Source organism: Platalea leucorodia (genome assembly GCF_965183815.1).
Source record: "Platalea leucorodia genome assembly, chromosome: Z".
Classification (NCBI taxonomy): Eukaryota; Metazoa; Chordata; class Aves; order Pelecaniformes; family Threskiornithidae; genus Platalea; species Platalea leucorodia.
This window is the reverse complement of record NC_138858.1, coordinates 4,400,538-4,424,027: the sequence shown is the minus strand read 5'-3', so window position 1 is coordinate 4,424,027 and position 23,490 is coordinate 4,400,538. Positions and strand designations below refer to the sequence as shown.

At 46.4% G+C, this 23,490-nt stretch overlaps 2 protein-coding genes across 3 annotated transcripts in view; one reads left to right on the top strand and one right to left on the bottom strand.

The window, feature by feature from the left end:
• KATNAL2 (katanin catalytic subunit A1 like 2) overlaps positions 1-4,662 on the top strand; it is a gene marked incomplete at both ends in the record, with an annotated part of 33,171 nt that extends 28,509 nt beyond the window's left edge. The window contains 3 exons of the mRNA XM_082335638.1: positions 2,990-3,152; positions 4,080-4,182; positions 4,523-4,662. Of these exons, the coding sequence (XP_082191764.1) occupies positions 2,990-3,152; positions 4,080-4,182; positions 4,523-4,662 (406 nt within the window). The remainder of the gene's footprint in view (positions 1-2,989; positions 3,153-4,079; positions 4,183-4,522) is intronic.
• A 968-nt stretch (positions 4,663-5,630) lies between these two features.
• HDHD2 (haloacid dehalogenase like hydrolase domain containing 2) lies at positions 5,631-22,137 on the bottom strand. Of its 2 annotated transcripts, none has more exons than XM_082336608.1 (7): positions 22,081-22,137; positions 19,265-19,376; positions 16,426-16,634; positions 13,965-14,049; positions 8,846-9,062; positions 8,406-8,469; positions 5,631-7,374 (listed from the first exon to the last, which is right to left on the bottom strand). In XM_082336608.1, the coding sequence occupies exons 2-7, from the start codon at positions 19,363-19,365 to the stop codon at positions 7,271-7,273; spliced, it is 780 nt and encodes a 259-aa protein (XP_082192734.1). In that variant the 5' UTR covers positions 19,366-19,376; positions 22,081-22,137; the 3' UTR covers positions 5,631-7,270. The 2 variants fall into 2 exon arrangements, with proteins under 2 accessions (XP_082192734.1, XP_082192733.1); XM_082336607.1 differs by having other exon boundaries at positions 22,077-22,128.
• Between the last annotated feature and the right edge of the window lie 1,353 nt (positions 22,138-23,490).

The following is a 23,490-nucleotide window of genomic DNA, read 5'->3' as shown; positions in this document are numbered from 1 at the left end:
TGTGGTGGAGGAGGGCGAGGAAGGAGAGCGGAGGAGGATGGTGTGGAGAAGCCCTAAGAGGAGCAGGAGAAGACGTGGAGCGAGAACAAGCCCTCAGCTTGTGGGGTCTCTGCCCAGGCCATCTGCACAGGAGGATGGGAGGCGGGGAGGTTGAGAAGCTCGCTCATTCTTGGTGCCTTTTCCTCCAGAGCACTGCGGTGATGATCGCACCAGGCAGGGACTAATATGGACAAGTCAGCCCTTGTTGCTGTTTCTGCGTTCACCTCTGGAATTGTTGAGATTTCTGCCTAAAACACATTTGTTACCCTTCATCCTTCTGGGAATGAAAACAGGTGTCTTGTTTATCTTCATGAAATCTGAGAGTGATAACATGGCGTGATGCCTTGTGATGTCAACCTGGAGGAGCTCCGAAGTCACCCTCTTTTATAGGTCTTTGCGTACAGCCTTGTGTATCCTTTCATGAGCATTCTTAATACTTTTATTGGCTATTATTTCAGAGAATATTTTGCTTGGCTCAGTGCTTATTATTCTGTTCTGGTTAATGTCACTTAACCTTGCATTTGATCACTAACAAAACAATTCAGCAAACAATCTAAACACTTAAGATATAACAAAAATATTATGCCTTTATTTTCCTCTTTAGCCAACAAGCAGGGTCACTGTAACCTTCCTGGATAAACAGAGCAACTTCTGTATACCAGGGGACTTATTTACCGAACATGGCTAGGGAGCTCACAAAACCGTGATCTTGGGGGACACCCCGGGAGTGCTCTGAAGCGGGAAGAGTGATGGAAAACGTGCGTCATTTAGAGGATTTGTAGGGTATTTGCAGAGGCTCTGGCTGTGGTTGTCCTTTGCCTGCAAGGGCGGTGTAGAGTACCTGCACGGGCACCTCTCAAACCCTGAGAACTTTTGCTCTGTCTATGCAGAGGGTGGTAATAGGGTAAATAACGGGCAAGGGGTTAGTCAGCCAGAGAGTAATTATTTCCAGCCAAGCAAAACAATTTTGAGGACAAGTTGAGCTGAAAAATACATTTGGAAGGAGAGCAAGGACTAACACAATTCTGTGTCCAGTCTGGGTGGGACCCTGTGTGAGAGGCGTTGTGCTGAATGTTGGATGGCATCTTAAACAGCCTAAAATTAATAATAATATCACTATACCAACAGCCGTTGATTAGCAAACTCCGGTATTTACTTCTGAGGCCTTGATCAGAAGTACTGGGATGGATCTGAGTGAATTCCTGTTGTCCTCCGAGTTCCTGCTGATCTGGTTTTCTAATCTTCGCTGTCATTGCCCTTGGCTCAGCGCCTCCCGAGGTCCTTTCTGGGGAGAGAGGTGCTTCTGCTCCCGCTGTGCCAGGCGTGCTGAGGTCTGTGCAAAACCTCGACCGGCACCGGTATGGGGATTTGGGAGCCCGTTTTTGGTTTTCTTTATCATGTGCCATGCCAGTAGAAAACATTTGCTACTAAAGGACAAGTCACCAAAGGTGACAGAAATAAGCTCTGTTGGCGTGCTACAGGTCTATCTTGAGCTGGCAGTCTGAGCTCCCTGTAAATTAAAGAGGAGTTTCATAGAAGCAGTGTTACTTGAATGTTGACTTTGCTGGCAAAAGGATTTCACTCAGGGAGTCGGGAAAGGTAGAGGCAGGTTTATTTAAGCTTATCTGCACTCCCAGGTTGCAGGTGCAGTCCTCCAACAGCTGGCTCCTTCTGCTCAGCCAGCAAGGGTGGGATGGTACTTAGGGCTCCTGTTTTTATGGCTGCACAACCACATGGAGGTGAGTTTCCCCTTGATGAGAGTTTCTCAGCAGGTATGAGGACTGAATTGTATTTTAAACTGAAATAACAAGTCTGTGGCTGAATGGGGCCAGTAGAGAAAGACTGGTACAGCACTTGGAAGGATAATAGCTGAGAGCAGCTCCTGGAAGGCACCGGAGACTTATGAGTGAGTAAATATTTTGTAGCAGCTATTTCTCCTTGAAAATTGTATGGATGACTGGGGTACTTGTAGACGGTTCCCTTTACGCAAGTGACAAGGGATGAACTGGAGTAGGAATTTGTATTCAGTTGTTCGGTTGTGTTACCGTTAGATGCAAACCACTGAAAAGCACTTGAGGAAAAAACTAGATTAAAACGAACTGTTTGGATGCGTGTCTGAGAGGAGCTGGCATGCCGGGCGTACCAGGACTCCTGACACTAGACAGAATCGGTGGCACTGGCAAGAAGGACTATTTCTAGATGGTGATGAAATGCATTGAGAAAGGAACAGAAAGAAACATTCATTTTTATTTCAAGCTTCCTTTGTGCATCACAAGCAAGTAAAAATGAAGAGTAGTCCGAATCTTTTGTATTTTACCTTTTTCTTTTCTTTTTTTTAGGCAAAACAGCTTTATCAGTGTTGATGTTGACAGCCTCCTGGTTTTTGGCTCACTGAGACGTTTGTCCGATCTGTCCATCCTTCACATGATCCTTTTGTATAAGGATACTTTCCTTTGTGGCTGTATTATTTATAATTTATATTGCAGGAGCAGTCTCAGATCGACGTCTTGTTCTGCCATAAGCACGGCCCTTGCATCCAAGACCTTCAGTCTGTATTTCATACCTGGAAAGCATCCCTTACAAAGTAGCAATTAATTAGTCCTGACAGTGCCCCAGACAGACAATTTGTAGTGTCTCCTTAACAGCAAAGGGACAAAGGGAGAGGTTATTGCTGATGACACATGCTGTAGATGAGTATCAGAGCCAGGAAAGGTAACTACAACTTCTGGTTGTTATTGCTAAGCCTCGTTGTCACAAGCCAGAGTAACGCTAACATACTGAACAGGAACACGCTGCATAATTAATCCTTCCCCCCCCAAAAAAAAATTAGGTTGATACAGTTACAGGTGGAACTGAAAAATGTCTGTCCCTGCAGTGAGGATCTTGCTGTCGAAGCCATGTCTCCGCAGCGAGACACACTGAGACAGTTCCTCTCCTCCTTTTCTTGCAGGGAGTTAGATTCCGCCATGCTGCGGCGGCTGGAGAAGAGGATCTTGGTTGCCCTCCCAAGTAAAGAGGCACGGCGGGTGATGATCCAGCACTGGCTGCCCCCTCTGAGCCACAGCGGAGGAGTGGAGCTGAGAACGGATCTGGACTACGGCTTGCTGGGCCAGGTGAGACAGCAGCTGGGTGGGAACCGTACGAGGGTGACGTACGTCACCCACAGTGGTGGCATCCTGTCACGGCAGAAGAGGTCCAGAGGGTTGGGACAGCACCTCTGTATACAGCAACTGCGACGTACGGAGCTGGGGGAAGGACCTCTGAGGCTCCAGCCAAACGGAGACCAGCGGGACCTGGGGCCGAGCGTTTCACAGGCACGTACCTGGCCGTGGAAATCCCTGGTTCCACACAGCTCTGCTTGCAAAATGGTGCATTCTGATCCTCTCTGTTGCGCCAACTTTTCAGCCTTAAATACAGGGAGCCTGTATTTTATCACTCTTCTCACCAGGCTGGGAGCACTTCCAATTCATCGGGGTAATGAACAGTTAATTGTGTAGGGAAGGTTTGTCACAGCTCCACTGCTGCGGGAGAAAAGAGCATTTAGACGAAGAAGAGATTCATTGGATACCCAGGCTTTCTTCATTTAGCCCTTTGGCACATCCAAAATTCTCTGAAAATACCTTACAGCTTACCCAGTTGGCCCTTCTTACATCTCCTCACAGAGACAGTACTGCTCAGGTTTTGTTTCATAAATGTTAATGAGGAAATACAGTTATTTTATTAACAGGGAAGCTGGGAACAGATACAGAAAGATGAGTTCTGTTTGACCTACGGAAAATTGACTTTTAGAAAGAAAGCGCCCAGTATTTTCCTTGCTCCTACAAGGTACTGTGGGCATTCAAAACAAGAACAAGCAACATAATGTTGAGGGGAGGGTACACATAAAAATATATACGTGTGTGTACGTATTATTATTATACATGTATTTCAGACAGGAATAGGCTTTACAAATATTTTATATAAATATATGCTTGTAAATGCCATTCCTGTGCAATTTGTAAGCCTGTAAGCTGTAACGTATCATTCTGATCCCGTCACAGGAAACAGATGGGTACTCCGGCTCAGACATCAAACTCGTGTGCAAGGAAGCAGCCATGAGACCCGTGAGGAAGATTTTCGATGCTCTTGAAAATCATCAGCCAGGTACCACAGCCCTGAGTAGAGAATCCGATCTGGGGAACGCTGATCTCCTGCGGTAACTCTAGAAATGATGATGTTAACCCCAGCAGGTGGAGCTCTGTTATCTGCTTAGAAAAGTTTTAAACTGTACATTTCTAAAACATCTACCTAAGCTAACATTTCTGAAAACCAGGCCTTTTTTTAACGCTGTCAGTGTCTGTGCTCTGTCCACAAATACAAATTTTTCTTTCTCTCACTAAGTTTATTCTGGGTTTTTCGTATATTAAGCGTTGCATTAGGCAGGGACGTAAAAGAACATCTGTTGGTAATAATAACAGTATTTAATCAATTCTCGTCTCTTTAGGTAACAGTAACTTACCCGTGATCCGATTAGACACGATCACAACAGCAGATTTCCTGGATGTGATCGCCCACACCAAGCCATCGGCAAAGAATCTAAGCCAGAAGTACACAGCTTGGCAGAGAGAATTTGAGTCAGTTTGAAAAGAAAAACCCCCAAAGACTGAAAACTTCCAAGACTTTTTGCTAGCCAAAATGGCATCGCCTTGCCTCCAAGGGATCGAATGGTGATGGGGAAGGAAGTGCTGTTGTTTCCAGGAACGAGAATGTAGTGAGAAATGCCAGGGGGAAATCTTCACTTTCAAAATTTAATTGGGGGGGGGGGGGAGTTTGGTTATTTTTCGTTACTCATTTTTAATGACCATTCAAAAAAACATTCTTCATGGAAATAACGTAATGGCAGTTGCTATGTAATGAAGACTCTAACCTTAATTTTTTGTATAAAGACTTAGAGATTGCTTGCTTGTCGGCCTTTATTCACGACAGTTGTTTACAGGTTTGGGGGTAGAAGAACTGGAGCAGAAAGCTCGTTAAGAACTGTCAGGTGATTAGTGTAATTCTCCCTTTCTGAGACTCGCTGGAGCATCACAATCAGCGTAGCTTTACCAGCAGAGACCGGCACCCTTTCTAATGAAACGTAAGTCACTGCTTTCAGTGAAATCTGGGACCTTAGCAGTGCCCTTGTCATCGTTTTCAGCTGAGACCAAAGCCTTGATATGCCAAATGTATTACTTTCCAGTTGGTTTGGGGCATTTCCAACGTGGAAAAGGCAAGGAATTAGAGGAACTTGGAAACGTTGTAGAAAATCAGCAGATTTAGGCTAATCTAACGAGAAACTGGATTGGCGGTTACCCGCTGGTTCACAGCCAGCCATAAAATGCAAGAGCGAGCCTTTGCAGCGCAGTGGTAAATAGTAGCCAAGTTGGAGGAGACTTTTCTGCTTATAAACCTGGCCAGATAACCAGTCAGGACTGCCATATCTCCTTTAATCTTTTAATTAGAAATTCTCATCTGTTACGTTTTCAGGCTCTCGGGTCTCACGGCTGCCCCCCTCTTACCCCGCCTCTCGCTTGGCAAGACGGTTATCCTCTCTGCAGCTCTCCCAGTGTTCTTCTTGCACGGGCTTGTGTGCAGCTGCTTTTCTAAGCACCACGGTCTTGCACGCTTTCCAGCCTGCTGCGGGACCTCTGAAGCACTGACAGTCTCTTTTTTGTTCTGGCATCACTCACGTTGTCAGAAGCGTTTATGGACAGTGTCCTCACAGGATTTGGCTTATAGATCTCTCGCCTCCTGAACCCAACTTTGACTACGGGCCAAAGACCTTCCTTACGTACTCCAGGCAGAAACCAACGCAGGTTCAGAACTGTTGGCACGAGCACTAGGGGTGTGAATTTATTCAAAACTGTAGGTGACAATTTACAGGGGCACAAAAACAGCATCTAAAGCCGGCCTTTGTTCCTGGCGGGTTTATTGTTTCTTGTATTTCTGCTGCAGAGTCTCCTCCATCCACACGTTCCGTCTCAGACAGAGATTAAATCTGAACGTAGGTAACCACCCACCAAGTGAGACCGCAGACAAGCGTTCGTGTAAGGAGAGCTCCCCATTCATTCATCACGATGATTTTTCTTAACAAGAACAAGCATGGCTCATTAACACAAAACTATATTTTCAATAAGGTTAATACTCCAGTAAAGTATAATTACAATCTAATAATTTAACACTCAGGAGCACCGTAAAACAACTGTAAAGGACTTCGATTATTACAGTTTGCAAATGGACCAGAAAAGCTATTTACCATCATTACAAAGTTGGTTCATATTGGTGGACTTAGCGCACAGGAAAAGCACTGTGTACTACAGAATTAAATTTCATTTTACAGCTCTACTAACCAACTGTGTAAAAACCAGAATCTGTCCCCATGGCTTGTGAAGGATTTTTCCCATAACATTAAAAAGAAACAAAAAAACCCAACAACAGTGAAATTTTGCAACTGTAGCATTAATAGGACCCTGCTGAAGTCTAATTTCAAAAATTCACAGTCTCTCAGGCATTTAATACCAGATTTTTCTTTCTGTACCATTCTTTTTAATAACAGCATCTAATTAAAACATCTGTAAAATGCTGACAGTTTTAATTTTTATGTAAAATTTGAAAAACAAAACCCAGGATCTGTTCTAATGAGAGGAAAGATATCAACAGTAGTTATTATTAAACAATGATGATATTTTAATTTAAAAGTCACTTCTAAATGTGCCTAATCTCTACCTTTAAATTAGAGCAGAGCAGAGGCATACTCAGTGAAATCACTACAGGCTGACTAAGGCTCTGTTAGTCTTTGAGGTTTATTGAGTATTTCCAGGGTGGTTTTTTTTCAGCTTATTCAGAAGAACAGGACACTTTCCAGACAGGGCTTTTCATCAGTTATTTCTTGAAAACTGAAAATAAACCGAACTCCCTGCCATGCTCCCTACGTCACTCAGGAAGGCAGCTGTGTGGGTTGTAGCCTTTCTGTCTCACCTGCGGGGTGTCCGCGGTCCTTCACAGCCTCGTGAAACTACCACAGGGAAGGGGCTCTGCCGTGCCTGGGTCGGGGCCCACACCCATCCTCTGCCCCCTCGCAGCCCGAGCGGAAGGAGCTCACAGCTAGGTTTCTGATGCAATGCATGCACTGATCCTGGGACCTTAATTTTTGAAGCAAGTGTAAAGGTAATGATGTGAAACAGATGTCTCTTCAAACTAACTATTCCCTTTCTCACAGCAGATGCTCTAGGATATGTTCCACTGCCTCTGGGAAACTCCCACAGGTTAAGTAAGGAGCTGGATTGATTTTGTCTTCATCTGCCCGTCGGTATTTACCTGTAACAGATCAACAAAGACATACATTTACCAAGCTCCTCTGGGTATCCTTTTTCTCCCTGAAAATTACAGCCCCCTCGGATCAGTAACAACCAGACACAGTAGGAGGAATGCCCATCTGAGGTTCTCCTGCAACAAACATCCCACAAGTCTTCCCTACACAAACACTGAGCCTTACGGAAGATTCTTCCAGGGGTGGCTCTGGCTCAAAACCAGTGTTCTTTATGCCCTGGTTTCACTCGACTGTACCGGCACTGTTCTTTCACTGACTATTCAGACATTTGCATTGTAGGTTCTTGAAATAAGAATGTTATCATCTTCCCTTATGCGTTTTATGAGGAAGAGCAGGATTACTTGCTTTCATTTTCAACATAACGGACTGTGTGGCCTGAGCAGCTGCCGCCTCAGAAAGACCTCACCCGTGGTACCATCCATAACATGGATAATCCTGTCAGTCCCTTAAGCTTCCACTTTTGTCTGAAGCAAAATTACTTTTATAATTACCAGTGTAATTACTAGCGAATGTCACCAGAGTTCCTGAATGATCAGAGGTTACATCGCTAGGACTGATTTTGGCAACGTGAGATGTCACAGTAACAGTTCTCTCTGTTCTTTGACTACTGCTCAGGATTTTAGAGCAAAAAATTCACACCTACAAGTGCAGCTGTCCCCCACTTCGTATCATCCTCCTGTCAGTTTGGGGTCTGTGCTCTAGCCCTGTTGTTGCAACATTAAATAGAACGGCCTATCCTGACTTAATCGCAATCTACTGCTTGACAGGCTGTCACGCTGCAGCAGAGGAAACTGATCTGCTGCATTCACCCCAAAATGAACGGGGTGATGGACTGGGGGTCTCGCAGCAGCCCCGTGGTGTAACGAACCGCAGGAATGGCGAGCCCCCACAAAGCACCAGGGCTGGGTCCAGGGCTCAGAGCCTACCTTCGCTTTGGGCACGGGGGCTGCCAGTGCCCCGGGCCAGGTCACTGAAGGCACCGCTCTCGCCCAAAATGGCCGATCCGTCGAATACTTACCGGTCCTTACCAAAATCCCACGCATGCCCGCGTTCTGGGCGCCACCAACATCATCCCTGCAGTCCTGGGACAGAAAAGGAGATCAGTTAGTGCTCACAGACACCACTTGTTAACAAGTTTTTCACGACGTTCTCCGCTTCGCACATCACTAACCAGCCACTTAAAAGCAGCTACATGGAGTCAAATCTTTTAGCTGCCCATTAGACAAACTGTCACAGGAACGATTTACTACGTGCCTGATCAAATAGTGACTGAAGAAAGAGAACTAACCCCATGGACTACACGTTAAATCCTGCAAGTTTTAATGGTTCACTTTGCACCCCTCGTTTAATCCCAGAGCTTTCAGAAAAATCCGTTCGTGGCATTTGGGAGGCACAACACGCAAGGGTGATGAGCACTACGTGAACAGGCAGGTGATCGGGTATTTGGTCCCCACGTACATCACCAATCATGACGGCCTCCTCTGGGGCACACTCAGTCCCCCGCAAGGCTTCTAGGAAGAAGGTTTTCTCTGGCTTCCCCACCACTGTCGCTTTGGTGTCCGTCGCATATTCCAGCCCAGCTACAAAAGGTCCAGGTCCCAGAGCCAAGCCATCTTTTTTCTTGAAATATCTGGCTTTATGTATAGCTATAAGAGGAGCCCCATCCAAAATCAACCTAAAGAATGAATGAAGAAGTACAAAAATTATATTAAAGAAATTATATTTACAGCTGAAGGCCTGAACTGGCTTTCATATTAAGTTGATGACAAAACTCCCACTGACTTTCATGAAGCACAAAATTATAATGCATTTATCTGGAGAGTTAAATAAAGTTCCTTCCTTTCTTTTCCCCAGAAACAGCTAATAAAACAAATCCCCCCAAATAAAGAACTTACTATCTTAAGACTTTTAACAGGTTAACTATTTTTAAATCCTGCCTATATCTGTCATGCAATTATGTCCATTACTCACTTTTCACTAAGGCAAACATCCTAACATTAGAACCTGTCTGATTTCCCCATTTTAAAATACATCATTAACCACAGGTAGCGGCTGTAGGTAGCAGTTTGATGGCCACAGCCTTAACCTCCTTGCCTGGACTGAGAACACAGCAGCGCCTTCAGGATGCTGCTGCCAGGAAATCTGCAGCCCGGCAGTTCTTGGGGCTGCTGGTATCACCTGGAACAGCCGAACAGCTATGTGTACCGCCAGGTAGAAGGTGAATCGTTTTACCTTAATTTATATTTTAACATTGGAGGAATTACAATAAGAAGTTACATGAAAAGCCACAAAGATATTAGGTGCATTCACGTCCTACCGAACTCCCCAGTTAACAGCACTATTACAGAGCCTTTTCAAAACAAAGCTGGGTCTGAGCTCCTTGCTATTGGGAACCACAAATTCCAAGTGGAAGATAGTCCAAAGCAACAAGTCAGCAGGTTCCTAACACTTCTGAGTACAATAAAAGGGTCACAGAATAAGGGTCATCACGCACGGCATGGCGGCGTTACAGGAGGGTCTTGGCTGGGCATAGCACCCGGGAGCCTCAGGAAGCGAGGGTGGTCCGAGAGACAGGGCACTGCTCCCTGCCCCACAGCCGAGACCCTCCCAGGGGCCCATTTCAGCCCCGACGCACCAGCGTGCACCCTCCTCAGGGTCCCAGACAGCATCTCTGCCCGCCAGCTGACCTACCTGTTAAAAACCTGCACAGAACACGGGATTGTCTGGAGCGGGTGGAAAAATGTAAGGGAAGAAGTAATTAAGAAACTGCTGTTGCTCCACCGATCTCGGTCAGCGCCTCCTCAGCCTCGCCACCCTGCCACCCCTGTCGATTCACTTCATGTCTGCCTGAGGGCTCTTCTCTAGCGCTCGCCTTGTAAAACTCTTGTGGCAGGGAGCGCATCTCGTTAGCGCACACAGTGCCTGGATAGCGGACCCATGACAGCAAGGTAATAAAAAGGAGTTTAAGAGGGCTTGCTTTCACAGAATCTGGACCGAATTTTTGATTCTTCCATTCCTGTTACCTGCCCGGTAGATTTTCCTTACAGCAGACACAGCAGCTACCTGTCCTGCAGCAAAGGGAAGGCTGTGTAGCTGCTGCGCCAGGGGAATCCTCCCGGTACTACCAAGCACAGCGATGTGATTGCAGTCCTCCCCCTCCCCAGCCTCCGTGTCAGTGCAACAAAAGCCCTCCAGACAGTATCGATAAAAGCTGAGGTAACGGCTGCCAAACGCTTCCCCTTCGATTTCACAGCACCTTCTTCAGGTACTGCAAGCAACTCCAGCCTTTACCACAACAGGTAGGAATGAAACTAGCAAAGCTGGGAGACAGAGGAGAAACATCGGCTGTTATCTTCAGGGCAGAAAGGAGGATTTCTTTTCCCCTTAACCCCACCTGATTTACAAAAAAAAAAAAAAAAAAAAAGCTTTTAAGAAAACAAACAAAATCATGCTTTGCCCCTTCACTGCCTTTCTGGAGCTCTGCTGCGGCTGTGCTCAAAGAGGCTGGCTTAGGTGAGTTGTGTGCTCCTTGGAGGACGTCTGCTCCTTCCCACACGCTTGCAGAGCAGCCTGGGTGCTCTGAGCAGTACGTAAATGATAATATTTCATTTCACTTAATTATCACAAAACACTTCTATTGAATCAACGCGTTCCAAAGCAAGCTCGACAAGAAAGGAGCTGACGTGTATCTGTGAGCAGGCAGGTATGTTCACGACAGGAGGATGCCTCTAGGATACAGAAAAATTTAATTCGACAGCAGCACCGCAACCACTTACATTCAGCAGTTTGCATGAAAGATCTCACCTGAGAGAATTCTTTTAAATGTGGCGTCAAAATCCCATGTATACAAAAAGAGAAATCTAGTCTCAGTCATTTCAAATGGTGCCTAGAGAATGGCCGTACTCTGTGTATCTCGTTTTGGGACTCAGATCGGGCTAGATTTACCCAACCTAATGCTGGATATCAACCGAGTAGTTGCCTACCAGGTAATTAGTCAGCCTGGGCTCTTCACAGTCAGTGGAGAGGAAAAAGCACTTCTAGGGCACAGTTCAACTGTCCTATTTTAAGCACTACTAGGGGAAAAATGAATGATGCCTTACAAGCACCTCCTCTCTCCCTCAGGAGCCCAAGCCACCAGCTCAGATACAGGCATCGACACAGTAGGTATCTGCATTTAATCAGATTCACCTTAAAGTTTTGCTACGAGCAATGCAAATCCCAAGTGACTTAATCATCTGAGCAGTAAAGGACAAGGAATAAAGTAAAGGACATGGCATAAGGCTCGAGAAGAGGAGAATGCGGCCAATAGTTAATATTTCCATTAGACCAAACAAAACTGACACCGGCAAAACAGTTTACCCTCAATAGAGGACTGGGGAAAAAACCCAGAACAAGTCAGTGAGATGTTAAAGATCAAACGGAGCCCATCCTAGGGCCTCTGCCCAGCCCGAAACACAGGACCAGGAAAGCACCGGGCAAATCCAGGACAGATTCACAGAGGATGAAATCTTCCTCCCGGCAGTCCAGTCAGCCAAGCGGCTGGGAACGCGTCTGTCACAAGGCAAGGTGAGCTGAAGGACTCAGCCTTGCTCGATACTCAGCCACACCACCCAGACAGCCCTGGATATAGGATGCTCAGGCAGCATGGACTCCGTGCTACCCCCTTGAACGCACATCCCTCTTGGGCAGCACGGCCATGCCGCACCCACTGCCTGCTGCAGGGGACTGCATTTGGCCTTCAGCACCTTCCTTCCGTCACCAGAGCAAGCCTCCAATTCCGCATTTAACGCAAAAAGCCCAAATCCAAGCTGGGATAACCTCGCCCGCCTCCACAGGGCTCCACAGTTCCGCAGGCTTTCCTGCGTGTGCTGGCCTGGGGAAGCCCGGGGCCCTCAGGGACTCTGACTGCGATGACCGGTTTCTTGTTTTAAGTGTCCAGGTCTCCAGCCCAAGGCAGCTAATGACTATTATTCAATGGTTAACATATTAATGACAGAAATATCAATAAATAAAATTATGTCAGCACTGGAATACATGATGGGTTAAGTTCACGCAGTTGTGAAATTAAGAGTCCACTCATGAGCGCGCTGTAAAACTCTAAAATCAATGCTATTGGCAACATGCACTAATGAGGCTGCCAGAGGATCAGTTTGGGTCAATACGTGTTCTCGTGACACAGAACTGGCATGCAGATAAGGACGGCATTGGCTTCCTACTCCGAGGAGCCTCCGTAAGATACTGGTGAGCAGTGATTGATACTCCCTCTTGGGATTTCGTGCTTATAAACACAGGTTAAGGTGCTTGAGATCAGTTTTTTCAAATTCCAAGGTGAAAATCATAGAATTATAACCATAGAATCATAGAATACCAGGATGGAAGGGACCTCAAGGATCGTCTGGTCCAACCTTTCTAGGCAAGAGCACAGTCTATATGAGATGGGCCAGCACCCTGTGTGGTAGCCATCATCCCGTGAACAAAATGTGGAAAGGACTCCGCATGTGTCGTAGCACAGCGGGGAGCGACCCAGGGTGTTACCAGATGCCCTCTTTAGCTCTGAGATAGCACTAAAGCTGGCTACCAGCTGCCTGTGGGGGTTAGCACTCCCGCAGCTGGGATGGGCTGCGCAGGTGGGTGCTGCTCCCCTGCTAAGGCCAGGCTGATAGGCTTGGCCTAAACCGCTGCTGAAGGACAGCGGGTTCCGAGAGCTCCCAGCGAAACGAAACGGAGGCACAGCAGGCTCTGCTGGGCTGCAGGGGAGGTGGGATGTTCAGACGACCTTTCTCTGCACGTTTCACAACAGACAAAATGCACATCACCGGGGCTAAACCCAGCAAGAGGCTCATGTTCGAGTTGTTGAAGCTAAAGGTTTTTTTCAAGTCAAAATCAAGAGTGCTGTGCTGAGCTAGAACTAGAGAGAAGGACGCGTGGCTATCCACCTCTGCACACACTATTGCATCTTGGCTCCTGTACAGTCACAGATAAATTTTATCTGATTTACCCCTTAATCAACACACAAAACAGAGATTTAGAAATAAGACATACCAGATCAGATCCACAGTTCAGCTAGCCCAGCACATTGTGCTGGCCACCTCTGAACGCAAGATGCTTCAGAAGAAATTGCTAGAAATCCTGTACTAGGTAGGTAAGGAATAATCTGCCCTAAATACTGGATTTCCTTCCCTATAATATTTGAGCTCTGAAGCCTGAGGTTTGAACATAGGGGCCATCTCCCGAATACTTCCCAAAATCCTTGTTTTTCTGTATTTCTTCTTGAAGCATTACTAACTTTTTCACCTGAATGACAACCGTGGCTGTACTTCTATAGTTTATTTACAGACTGAAAGCTACAAAAAGCAGGGCTGGACTGCCTGAAGTTCATGGTTAAGGTCCCAAATCCACCAAGGTTAGTGGCTCTCTTTCAGGCACGGAGGAAGACACCATAATCACACTACGTAACGGTGATATCGCTACCACCCTCTTCTTCCCCCAGAGGAAGGATTTCCTCGCCTAGGCGGAGGTACAGAGCCCAGCACAAGACAGCCACCATTCAAAAAGCCACCAGAAGGGGCTGACTTACCGAAACGCTCTGTTCATCATCTCATAGTGAAAGTGCTCAGGAGCCAGCCCTACCACCACTGCGTTGGGGTCATCAGTGGCTATCCCTGGAAAACCAAAACATGACCCTGAGCGAAGAGAATCTTATTCACGCTTAGCAGTACACAGTCAACAAGTGCAATTAATCACTTTACAGCAAAAATGACCATTTTCTGACACATCACATAGACTAGTTTTATGTCTTTTAGAAATGAGGAAAGCATCTGTGGAAAAGGTGGTGATCTATCCAGACTCTGCCATCCTTCATGATGAGCACAACTCTGCAGCTGGATAGTTCAGCGACTGCTGAACAGTGATGCTCTCACTGCCTCCACTGAAATGCAGCAGACCACACAAATCACTTTTTTAACTGAATGACTTTTCGTTATCTAAGAATCTCTTTCTACATATATTCATCTGCTTTGTAAGACAATAAAGCAGGAAGACTAGTGAATTCCATCCAGTTTTTCTGTTCCCTCTAGTCACGGAAAACTCCACTTAGGGTAAAAAGCCTGACTGCTGTTCTACATATCAGTCTGGTTACTGTAGGTGGTATTGCAGCACGACCTAGAAGTTGTTACACTAAATGAGTTTTGGCTCTTCTGGAAGGTCTTTTTTTAATGTGGATTAGCCCCCCTTGAGAACAGCTTGCACCTCCTTTGTCGCACACTGCTCCAGAGGAGCACAACTGGTTTTACATGGTACTGCCACCTCTGAACAGAACCAGCGATGGAAGCAGAGTAGCATCTACAGGAGAAACAGGAGAACCAGAGAGTTTTATTTAGGACAGGTTAAGTATCAGCTGCATTCTGCACTTGCTGGGGGTTTTGTTCCGCCTTCACACAGCATATTCCCTACACCTTTACTGGGATAACTAGAGCTCCTGGGTCTCCAGAGAGTGGCATCGCAGCCTGCTGGCTGATGTTCTCCTGCCGCATGTCCTTCAGTTAGCTCAGGCAGCAAAATGCGCTCAGAGATGCCATGTGGATTTGTGACACCATCCAAAAGCATCTGGGTCCTTTAACCAAGAATGGATTATGTTCATCCATCTGTGACCAACTTTATAGAGAGATTAGCCAAGAATAGTTCAATAGCAGCCATTAACGGGAATTTAAAACATTCTCCGTTGTATTTAAATGTTTCAAGAGCAGCATTGAGAGAATACGAGCAAACCTGCTTGTAGCGAAAAGAAACAAAACAATCCGTTCCAGATCCAAGCAATACAGAAAATGCCACCAATGTACTCCGCTGATACCTCTGTCTTTGCCATCTTTTACAAAATCAGCATCAGCTACTGTAAAACTGGTGGAAAGATCCCAAATACGTGGAGACTAAACTGATTTAACCACCTTTGGTGAAATAGCTGCTGCCTCTGCTGTTTCTGACCCAAGAAAGCCTTCCTGAGAACGCAAATACAGAATATTGCTGGGGGCGTATTTCTCTGGATACGATGTTAGGTGGAACAGGTTATCAGCTTTCATTGCTCTCAGAGCCCACAGAGGCTTTTCTCCTGAACACTTATCTTTCTGAAGATTACTGACTAGACTATGGCACTAAAATTTAACAGGAAATGTCTAGCTCCTAGCAAGATTAGAACCTACTTAAATTACACAGCCATAAGGATTTCAGTTCATAAGGCAAAGGGCAGGGAGCAGTGGTAAGCCATACACATTTTTTGCTGCCTTGACTTTAAATGAAAGTCTGAATATACAATATAGTTTTCAACTCTGAGGATGTGAAAAATGTGGGTATTTTCACTACTCTTGAAACAACAATGTGGTTAAGTCAAGGACTAACTGTCCTAGCTTCAGGCACCTGGCAGACATGTCCAAGCTAGAATATATCATCTTCTGTTCCCCTTATTGTTGAGGAACGGACATGGGAACATGTGAAAGCAAAGCAAGTTCTAACCAGATCTTTAGAGATGACAATCTAGAGAAGTCAGGGCGATGAACCTTCTGTCACCAATTAAGGTATCAAAGTACATGGAGTAAGACCTAGATGTTCAATACAAGATAAGTAACAATAACTACCTGGAGATTTTACATTTAATAATCACCTGTTAAGAGAGAAATAGCCTCCCGCGTGTGCCTATACACTGGTAGGTGCAATAAATCTCCAATGATCTAGTGAGAAGTATTACTTTTTTTTTTTACATTGGAAATTAATAAAAAGTATCGAGTTTTACCCAAATTCCTGACTATTTGAAGGCTTTGGCTGCCATCTCCCCTGTTCCTCAGGAAGCTATGACTTCCGACTGTTTAATGTTAATTTAAAAAGAAGAAAGGACCTTTATGACTCTGAAGAGTTCCACATTTCAGGCTTCATCATGGCTAGTGGTGTGTATATATATATATATATGATTGTCATTCTACAAAACAGAGAGCGCTATGTTTCCTTAGTTGTTCAGTAACTTCCCCCACGCTGTTTTCTGACCACCTCACCTGTGAAATCGGGCAGGGCCTTATCGTCCACCAGAAGGAGAGGCCGCACTTGCTTTTGCTCCAGAAGATTTCTGGCTGCTGTCAGAGACGTGAAGATCTCATTTTCTGCAATGTCAAATCCCAGTTTCGTCAGCCTCTCCAGCAGGTCTCTCTTGCACTCCTTCGTCGTGTTCGTCACAAATCGGATGGTAACCGGAGCGCTGCGCAGCCTGACGGATGAAGAGCAAAGGCAAATTAGCCACCGCACCCTTCGGTTTACATCTCTTCCGGACTGAACAAGGACCCTTTGCCTAAAGGCTGCGGATGAAAACACTGTATACAGCCCTGAGTACTGGTGCCACACAAGAACCATGAGGTTGTTAACTTCTGTGGACTGAGAGGGCAACGTGAAACAGATGGCAAGAATCACAGCTACCAGAACAAGACCAAGTCTCCCCTGCTTTGCTTCTACCAGGAAAAGTCTGGAGGAAAATGGTCGTTCCAAACTCCATCTTCATAGTAGTAGCAAACACATCTATGATCAACAATAACTAGTTTGAAAAGCCTTTTAATTCAAACCAGATAATAAATAAATCAGCCCTGCATCCTAGATCAACAGCATCCTGAAACAAAATAAATAAACAAAATAAATAAACAAAATAAATAAACAAAATAAATAAACAAAAGAGCCTTGTTGCTAAATTAATATATTGAAGTCCACATGCCGGGTGAATTTCACAGCAGCTGTGGCTCATTCAGAGATGCAGGATGCTCTAGGAGCCTATGTTACCTGTGCGGCGATTTTATGCCAGCTTTTGCAGCCATTTCTCCCTTTACTGAGGAACACCAATATCACATAAAACCACATTATTGCCCTACACTGACAGTACATGCTACCAAACAATCAAATAATTTTAAGTGACAATTTCAACGGCGTTCCCTTTAATTATTCCCCCACCATCACTTTCTGTTTGTTGCTATAGAAATGAACATTGGCATCACGACTGCATGGAGAACATCAAAATAAAGTTGGTCAACGCTAGAGACTTGCTTGCACCTGCCACCTCTTTCTCTTGTTTGTCAGATACACTGACCCTTTACAAGTATGAACTGGTAAAAATGTCCCCTGGTTGCTAATAAAATAATTTTTTTTTTTCCTATGGACCTCAATACTGAGAAGTAACCCTGAAAATGGAATCTATCCATTTGTTCCCTAAGCAAGCTGCATTCCAGTCATTTCAGTGCCTCTTTAGGAAGGACAATGGATTAGCAGAAAAGAGCATGAGAATTTTTTTTTTTCAAACCCTAAGCAAAAAGACCTGGCTGCTCTTGGCAGTGAAATGACAGCCGCTCTACACACCTGTGACAGCAGGCTGAAGCTGACCAACAGCACCAGACTCTTTCTGCACCTCATCCCTTCTCTAACCCCCTCCATTGCCTAAGCAATGCTCAGCAGAAATCAAGCAGAAGCAGAAGACAAAGGAGAATCAGCGGCTTTACAAAACAGTTTGTCTTCTGATTCTACAGAAGCCATTTCTTCTGTCCAGTCTGCTACCTGGGGGTTTGGAGGTGAGCAGCAAACAGGACAGATACTCAGCTCTTCTCAACAACGTCACCACTTTTATATATAAATATATATGGATTTTTGAGAATGCTGACTCTCACCTGGCACAAGTTCTCCCTGCAGCATGAAACACCACGCAGACAAGGTCCAGCGAATGAATGGGTAATGAATGAGTACCCAATGCTTTAGCAGTTTTTACTTCCTAGCAATTTTACATCTTTAGGAGATAATTATTTCCACAGAATTATTTGTGAAAAGAAATGCAGAGTTTCCTAATCCCTCTGTGAACTTTTCCTCTGAGCAATAGTCTAGCTTTATAAAAATCTAAGCAGCCAACTCCAGTAAAAGCTTCTCATCCTTAGTTCAACCCTATTCCTCTCTCCCGATTCTTACTGTCACAGCATCTTAAGGTGTCCTCCCTCACTCATCATGATAGCATATATCACTTTGTGTTTTTCTTCATCCATTGCAAGATGTCTTCTCCAGGAAAACAGTTTCACAACGCAGTACAAAGACCCCTGGGGCTGCATATCGTATTTTGCCACTGACTTGGCCAGATTATGTCATTTTACTATGCCTCAGTTTCTTTAGGCACCCTTTCATCAGAAGAGAAAGAGGTACGTCACTGTCCTGTTTATTAACGTGTTGAAATTCCTACAAAAGATAGGCTGTATTATCAAATGTTCCTCAAACTAAAAAATGACTGAGGTTGTTTACCTAGCAGAAAGAAATTTTAAAAATAATAGAGCAAAGCCTTGGCTGAAAGACCAAATGAAATGAGAACTCTGCAAAGGACGCCTTGCTCACTAGGCCAAGTTATTCTCTCTGTTATTCCACTTCAGCTCACCATAGACCTAAGGGCTCAGACAAACAATCAGGTTCCTGGAGCTAAACAGAGCACCGAGGAACAGCTCACCTGAAGTGACTTTCGTGTACATGGGGTAATTCAGGTTAAATAAGTACTTTCCACTTTGCCTAAGGCTGTAGTGCCATATGAATTACCAGAAACGCTCTGAATATTGTCTTTTCCTATCTAGAAAAGACTTAGAAAAGACCTAGAGAACAACTTAGAAAAGCTGCAGGGGCTCAGGTGATACACGGCAACTTTTCAATACCTAGTCCCTTTGCTGATTTCTCTTTGTAGGGGTGTAAACGAAAGCAGAATTTCGCTGCACATTTGCTTATCCACAACAGCGTAAAAAGGGCAGAAGCTTCAGGCCTGTGTACTTAAAGAAGCGTCTTTGTGCAAACAGGGCTGACATAACCTATCAGAGGAAATCGAAAAAGGTAGCTTGCCTTTTAAGAGCTTCCTGCGCGCCTGGCACAGCTGAGTCTTCAACGTGAAGTGTGCCGCTGAGATCCACCAAGACAGCTTTCAGCGCACGCCGAGCTGCCATCCTTCCTTCCCCTGGGAAATGGCAAATAAATGAAACAACAAAAAACTGGTTAGCAGACAATGGATAATAAAAATAAGAAACTCAGTTAAGCGCCTCATTTGTGCCAAGCCCGGTATTACTCAGAACATTACTCGCAGTATTAAATGGGCCCCTTTAGACAGAGACATAAAAGGCAGTGTTTAAAAAAATACATAATTGATGGGGTGGTATTTTCCCAAAGACTCTATATATGGAAATCAGGTGCTATTTGTTTTTTAAGTGCCTTTATTTGTGCGCGTCAAAAAATTCTCTAAACAACTAAGACTGTTGGGAAGAGGATCATTAGGTCTGGTATTGCTGGTTCAAGGCCTCAGCAAGCACATTTCGGCAAGTCCCATCGACACCAATGGCGCTGTTCAAGTAAAAATAAATACAATACTACTAAGTGATGATACAGTGCTCCGACTATAAAGCTCAAAAAGCTCTGCAAAAGTGGAAATTGTTAATTTTATTTTTGTAAGCGAGATCTTTGGTGATCCAGCCCACAACACAATTCAGGTGCCCTAACTCTTAGGTTATTCGGTAGCCGACTGCCTGTGTGCCAGTGTGGATTTAGCTTGGAAGCTCTCAGGGCTCAAGGATACTCAGCACCCCAAAGGGTTACTCCCTCTCCTTGCAAAGGGAGAGTTTTTCTACAGCAAGCTTCTGTGTCACACAACAGGAGACTCAGCCCAAAACAGAAGCCAGAATTCAAAGGGTAAAGGCACAGGGGAAGAAAACAGTGAGGTCATGTCCAAGTCACCTGGGTAAAAAGCTGTCTTCAGAAACTAGTACTTCTCCTTATGTCTCCTGCAAGTGCTGTATTTTGCTCCACAAGCAAGTTTGCTGAGTTATTTCTTAGCAAATGTCCAATACAGAAGCTTTTCTCCTGTTTGTTAGACAATAACAACTACCTGATCTGTCATCACGATTTTATGTTGAGCCCTTCTGGTTACAGACAAAACATGTAACATGTATGTACTTTTGAAAAACACGCAGAGTAGTCAACACCATGATTAGAACCTGCCTTAATAAATCTAATTTTCTATCAATCAGGACAGTTTTATCTTTGCAGACAGTTTTATCAATGACCAAGATCACATGAACTTGATGTCTCAGATACAAGACACACACGCAGAAAACTCTGAGATTCCACTTTCATTACTCCTGCTCGTTCCCTGCAGTAAGAAAAAAAAATTATAATGCTTATTTTATAGCATGTCTGTTGCTACTCAGGCCAAGGTTAAAAGTCTATGATAAAGAGCTGGTAACAGAACTCCTAAGGGAGCTTCATCAATTGCATGGGGAAAGAGGGCACCAGGTTTCTAAGACATCTTCTCTGAGTAAAATACTTAGTGCAGACAAAGTGCCTGAACAGAAGGGAATTTGCATGACTCCGCATTATCTCCGTGATAAAAAAAACTCTCTTCCCTCAGGTACTTCAACTCTAGCACAGGGAATTTTGAGTGCTGAGAGAGATTAAAAAGAGGGCCGAAGAAGGTGCTAGTATATAAATTCTCTAGCCAAAGACACGACTGCAGAGCAACTGCGCCGTGCCTGCATGCGTAGCACATACTGGAGACAGAATATCCGAAGTTAGCAGAAATGGGATTTTTTTTTTTATTCCTCTTTACCCTAGATCTCTGTTAGCTCTCCTGTTCACAGTGTATTTATTCAAGTGGTATGGAAGTTATTTGCAGAGCCGGTTTTCAGCAGAGCTGATTTTAAGTATAAAGCTCATGGCCTAGCAAGAAAGTCCCAAAAAAACTTCAGTACCTCAGTTTTCATAATTGCAGCCCAACACATTGGCGGAACCTCACCTTGGTGCTGGCATTACAGCTACAGCAACGGGATGAAGCCATATGGTAATTCAGGCTGGTCAGGACATGAGGGACCATCCAGTTCCACTCCTACCTGGTCTTTGGCAGCCTAAGGGGCCTACACGCCGTACAGGGACGCAACAAGGTGCTCACAACCTACCTGAAAGAGGCCCTGTCCCCCTGTGGGAAGGCCTGTAATGGCACAGATGCGCTGGGGCCGCGGAGGGGCTGCTCTCCATGAGCAGCCATGCTGGCCTCCCCCAGCTCCTGTTCCTTCTCTCCCCCAGACCCCACCACAGGGCCTGCGTGGTGCCGCCAGCGCAGGGCAGGCCTTTCCCTCAGACAAGGGCACAAGCCGGGAAGAAAGCTGGAGCCCCTGAAGCCCCTGGCGAGCCCCAGGAGAAGGCAGCAGAGCGGCCCAGGCCCGGCTGCGCTGAGGGGAGCGGGGGCCCAGGCTCCAGGGCCACCCGCCCAGCCCCACAGAGAGCCCACACCGCCTCCCCTGTGGGGCTGCCGTTGCCCCCGGAGGAGCCGGGGACAGTCAGTGTCTCCCTGCTCGCTGGGGAGCCCCGGGGCCGCCCCCCTGCCCCACAACGCCTTCCAGGAGGGATGCCTTCCCCTCTCCTCCCCATACTGTTGAGGGCACAACCACCCTCCCCGCCCAGGAGATGGTACCGCCTCTTTCCGCCACTTTACAATGGGCAGGTGGGCTGGTCCATTCTCTGGGGGGGGGAGTCTCCGAGCTCGGCCAGCTCCCCTTTCCCGTAACGGGGATGGTTCCGCTCGCCCGTTCGCGCTCGAAGAAGGCGGGCGAGCCCACTCGGACGAGAGGGGAGAGCAGCTTGGCGGCAGCCCCTCCGCCCCGACACTGACCTACCTCCAGCCGCCCCGCCGCCGCTCCGGCACCCTGCCCGCCGCCGCGCCGCGCCGCGGGGCCCTCGCCGACCCGGGGGCTGCCCAGCTCAGCGCCGGTGTCCCCCTGCTACCGGTACGGCAGCCACAGCCGCGGGCAGGCGCGGAACGGCGGCAGCGGTCAGCTCTGAAGGCCGTTGTCGCCGGGGCTGGCCGCCGACAGTCGCCGACAGGCAGCGCGGCGGGCAGCCCGCGGTGGCGCCTCAGCGGGAAGGGCGGGAAGCGCGGGGGCCTCTCTCCGCCGGCGGCCGGTCTGTGAGGGAGCGGGCCGGTCTGTGAAGGAGGGCCGTCTTCTCACGTTGTGCCAGGGGAGGCTTAGGTTGGATATTAGGAAAAACTACTTCTTCACCGAAAGGGCTGTCAGGCACCGGACCAGGCTGCCCGGGGCAGGGGTTGAGTCCCCATCCCTGGAGGTATTTAAAAGCCGGGTAGATCTTTCTACCCCCAAAAGATTAAAAAATCCAAGGCATATAAGATGGTACAATTCTAAATTCCTAACACTGCAACCTAAGGTGAGATGTCAAAGATAATTAAAGTGAACTTCAGATTCCTTTGCTCGTGTACAAACTCATTACCTTCCCGCTTTTCCCTTTGCCAGTCCCCCTGCCCTTCCAGACAAAACCTTTAACAGTACAGGTACACAGAATTGATGCCTTATTCCTGTCTGTATTTGCACTAAAGACTCTGATGTGGCGCTTAGGGACATGGTGGCCTTGGCAGTGCTGGGTTAACGGTTGGACTCGATGATCTTAAAGGTCTTTTCCAACCTAAATGTTTTTATGATTCTAAGAAGCGTCCCACAAGCTTCATTTTCACCACACGGCCAGCCACGACTGGTACCACCACACTGCAGCCTGTGGAAGCATCTTCTCTTCACAAATCCTCACTAGAAATGAGCCAGTTATTCTACACTGGAAAGTCGTAGTCCTCACCTTGATCTGTAAAATGGTCTGGTGATTGTCCTTTCTGTGCCAGGTGTGAGTGACAACGCTCTTCATGGTTTGAAGTGACGACTGGATCGCAGGCTACTTTGCACGTGGAGCTCTGCCAGGTAGAAACTTTTTTTTGCTTGTTCCCTGTTATTGAAGATCCCGAGCCCCTGCCAGGTTTGAGGTGCTTCGCCTTGTTTAGATTTTGTCACAGCAGACCTGTTTCAGAACTGCTCAAAGCTGCACGAGGAGACGGTGGCAGCGCGATTACTCCCTTGCCGTTTCTCTCTACGCTCCTTCCTTCTCTGCCCGTTTGCTGTGTACCCTTTTGCTCATTACCCGGGAGACCCGACCTTCAGCCACCGCCCCGCTTCAGATCACTGTTTTGCATCTGCCAGGTAAAACACATCCCAGTTTTGCCTCAAATGCGGGATTCCTGCGGCACC

Bases quoted from the DNA above. Each gene is read 5' to 3' on its own strand.
- HDHD2 (XM_082336608.1), bottom strand. From the start codon at position 19,365: ATGGCAGCTCGGCGTGCGCTGAAAGCTGTCTTGGTGGATCTCAGCGGC. The intron at 16,635-19,264 runs GCAAGCTACCTT...TTCATCCGTCAG, and splicing joins GCGCAGGAAGCTCTTAAAAG to GCTGCGCAGCGCTCCGGTTA. The intron at 8,470-8,845 runs GTACGTGGGGAC...TTTCTGTCCCAG, and splicing joins AGGCCGTCATGATTGGTGAT to GACTGCAGGGATGATGTTGG.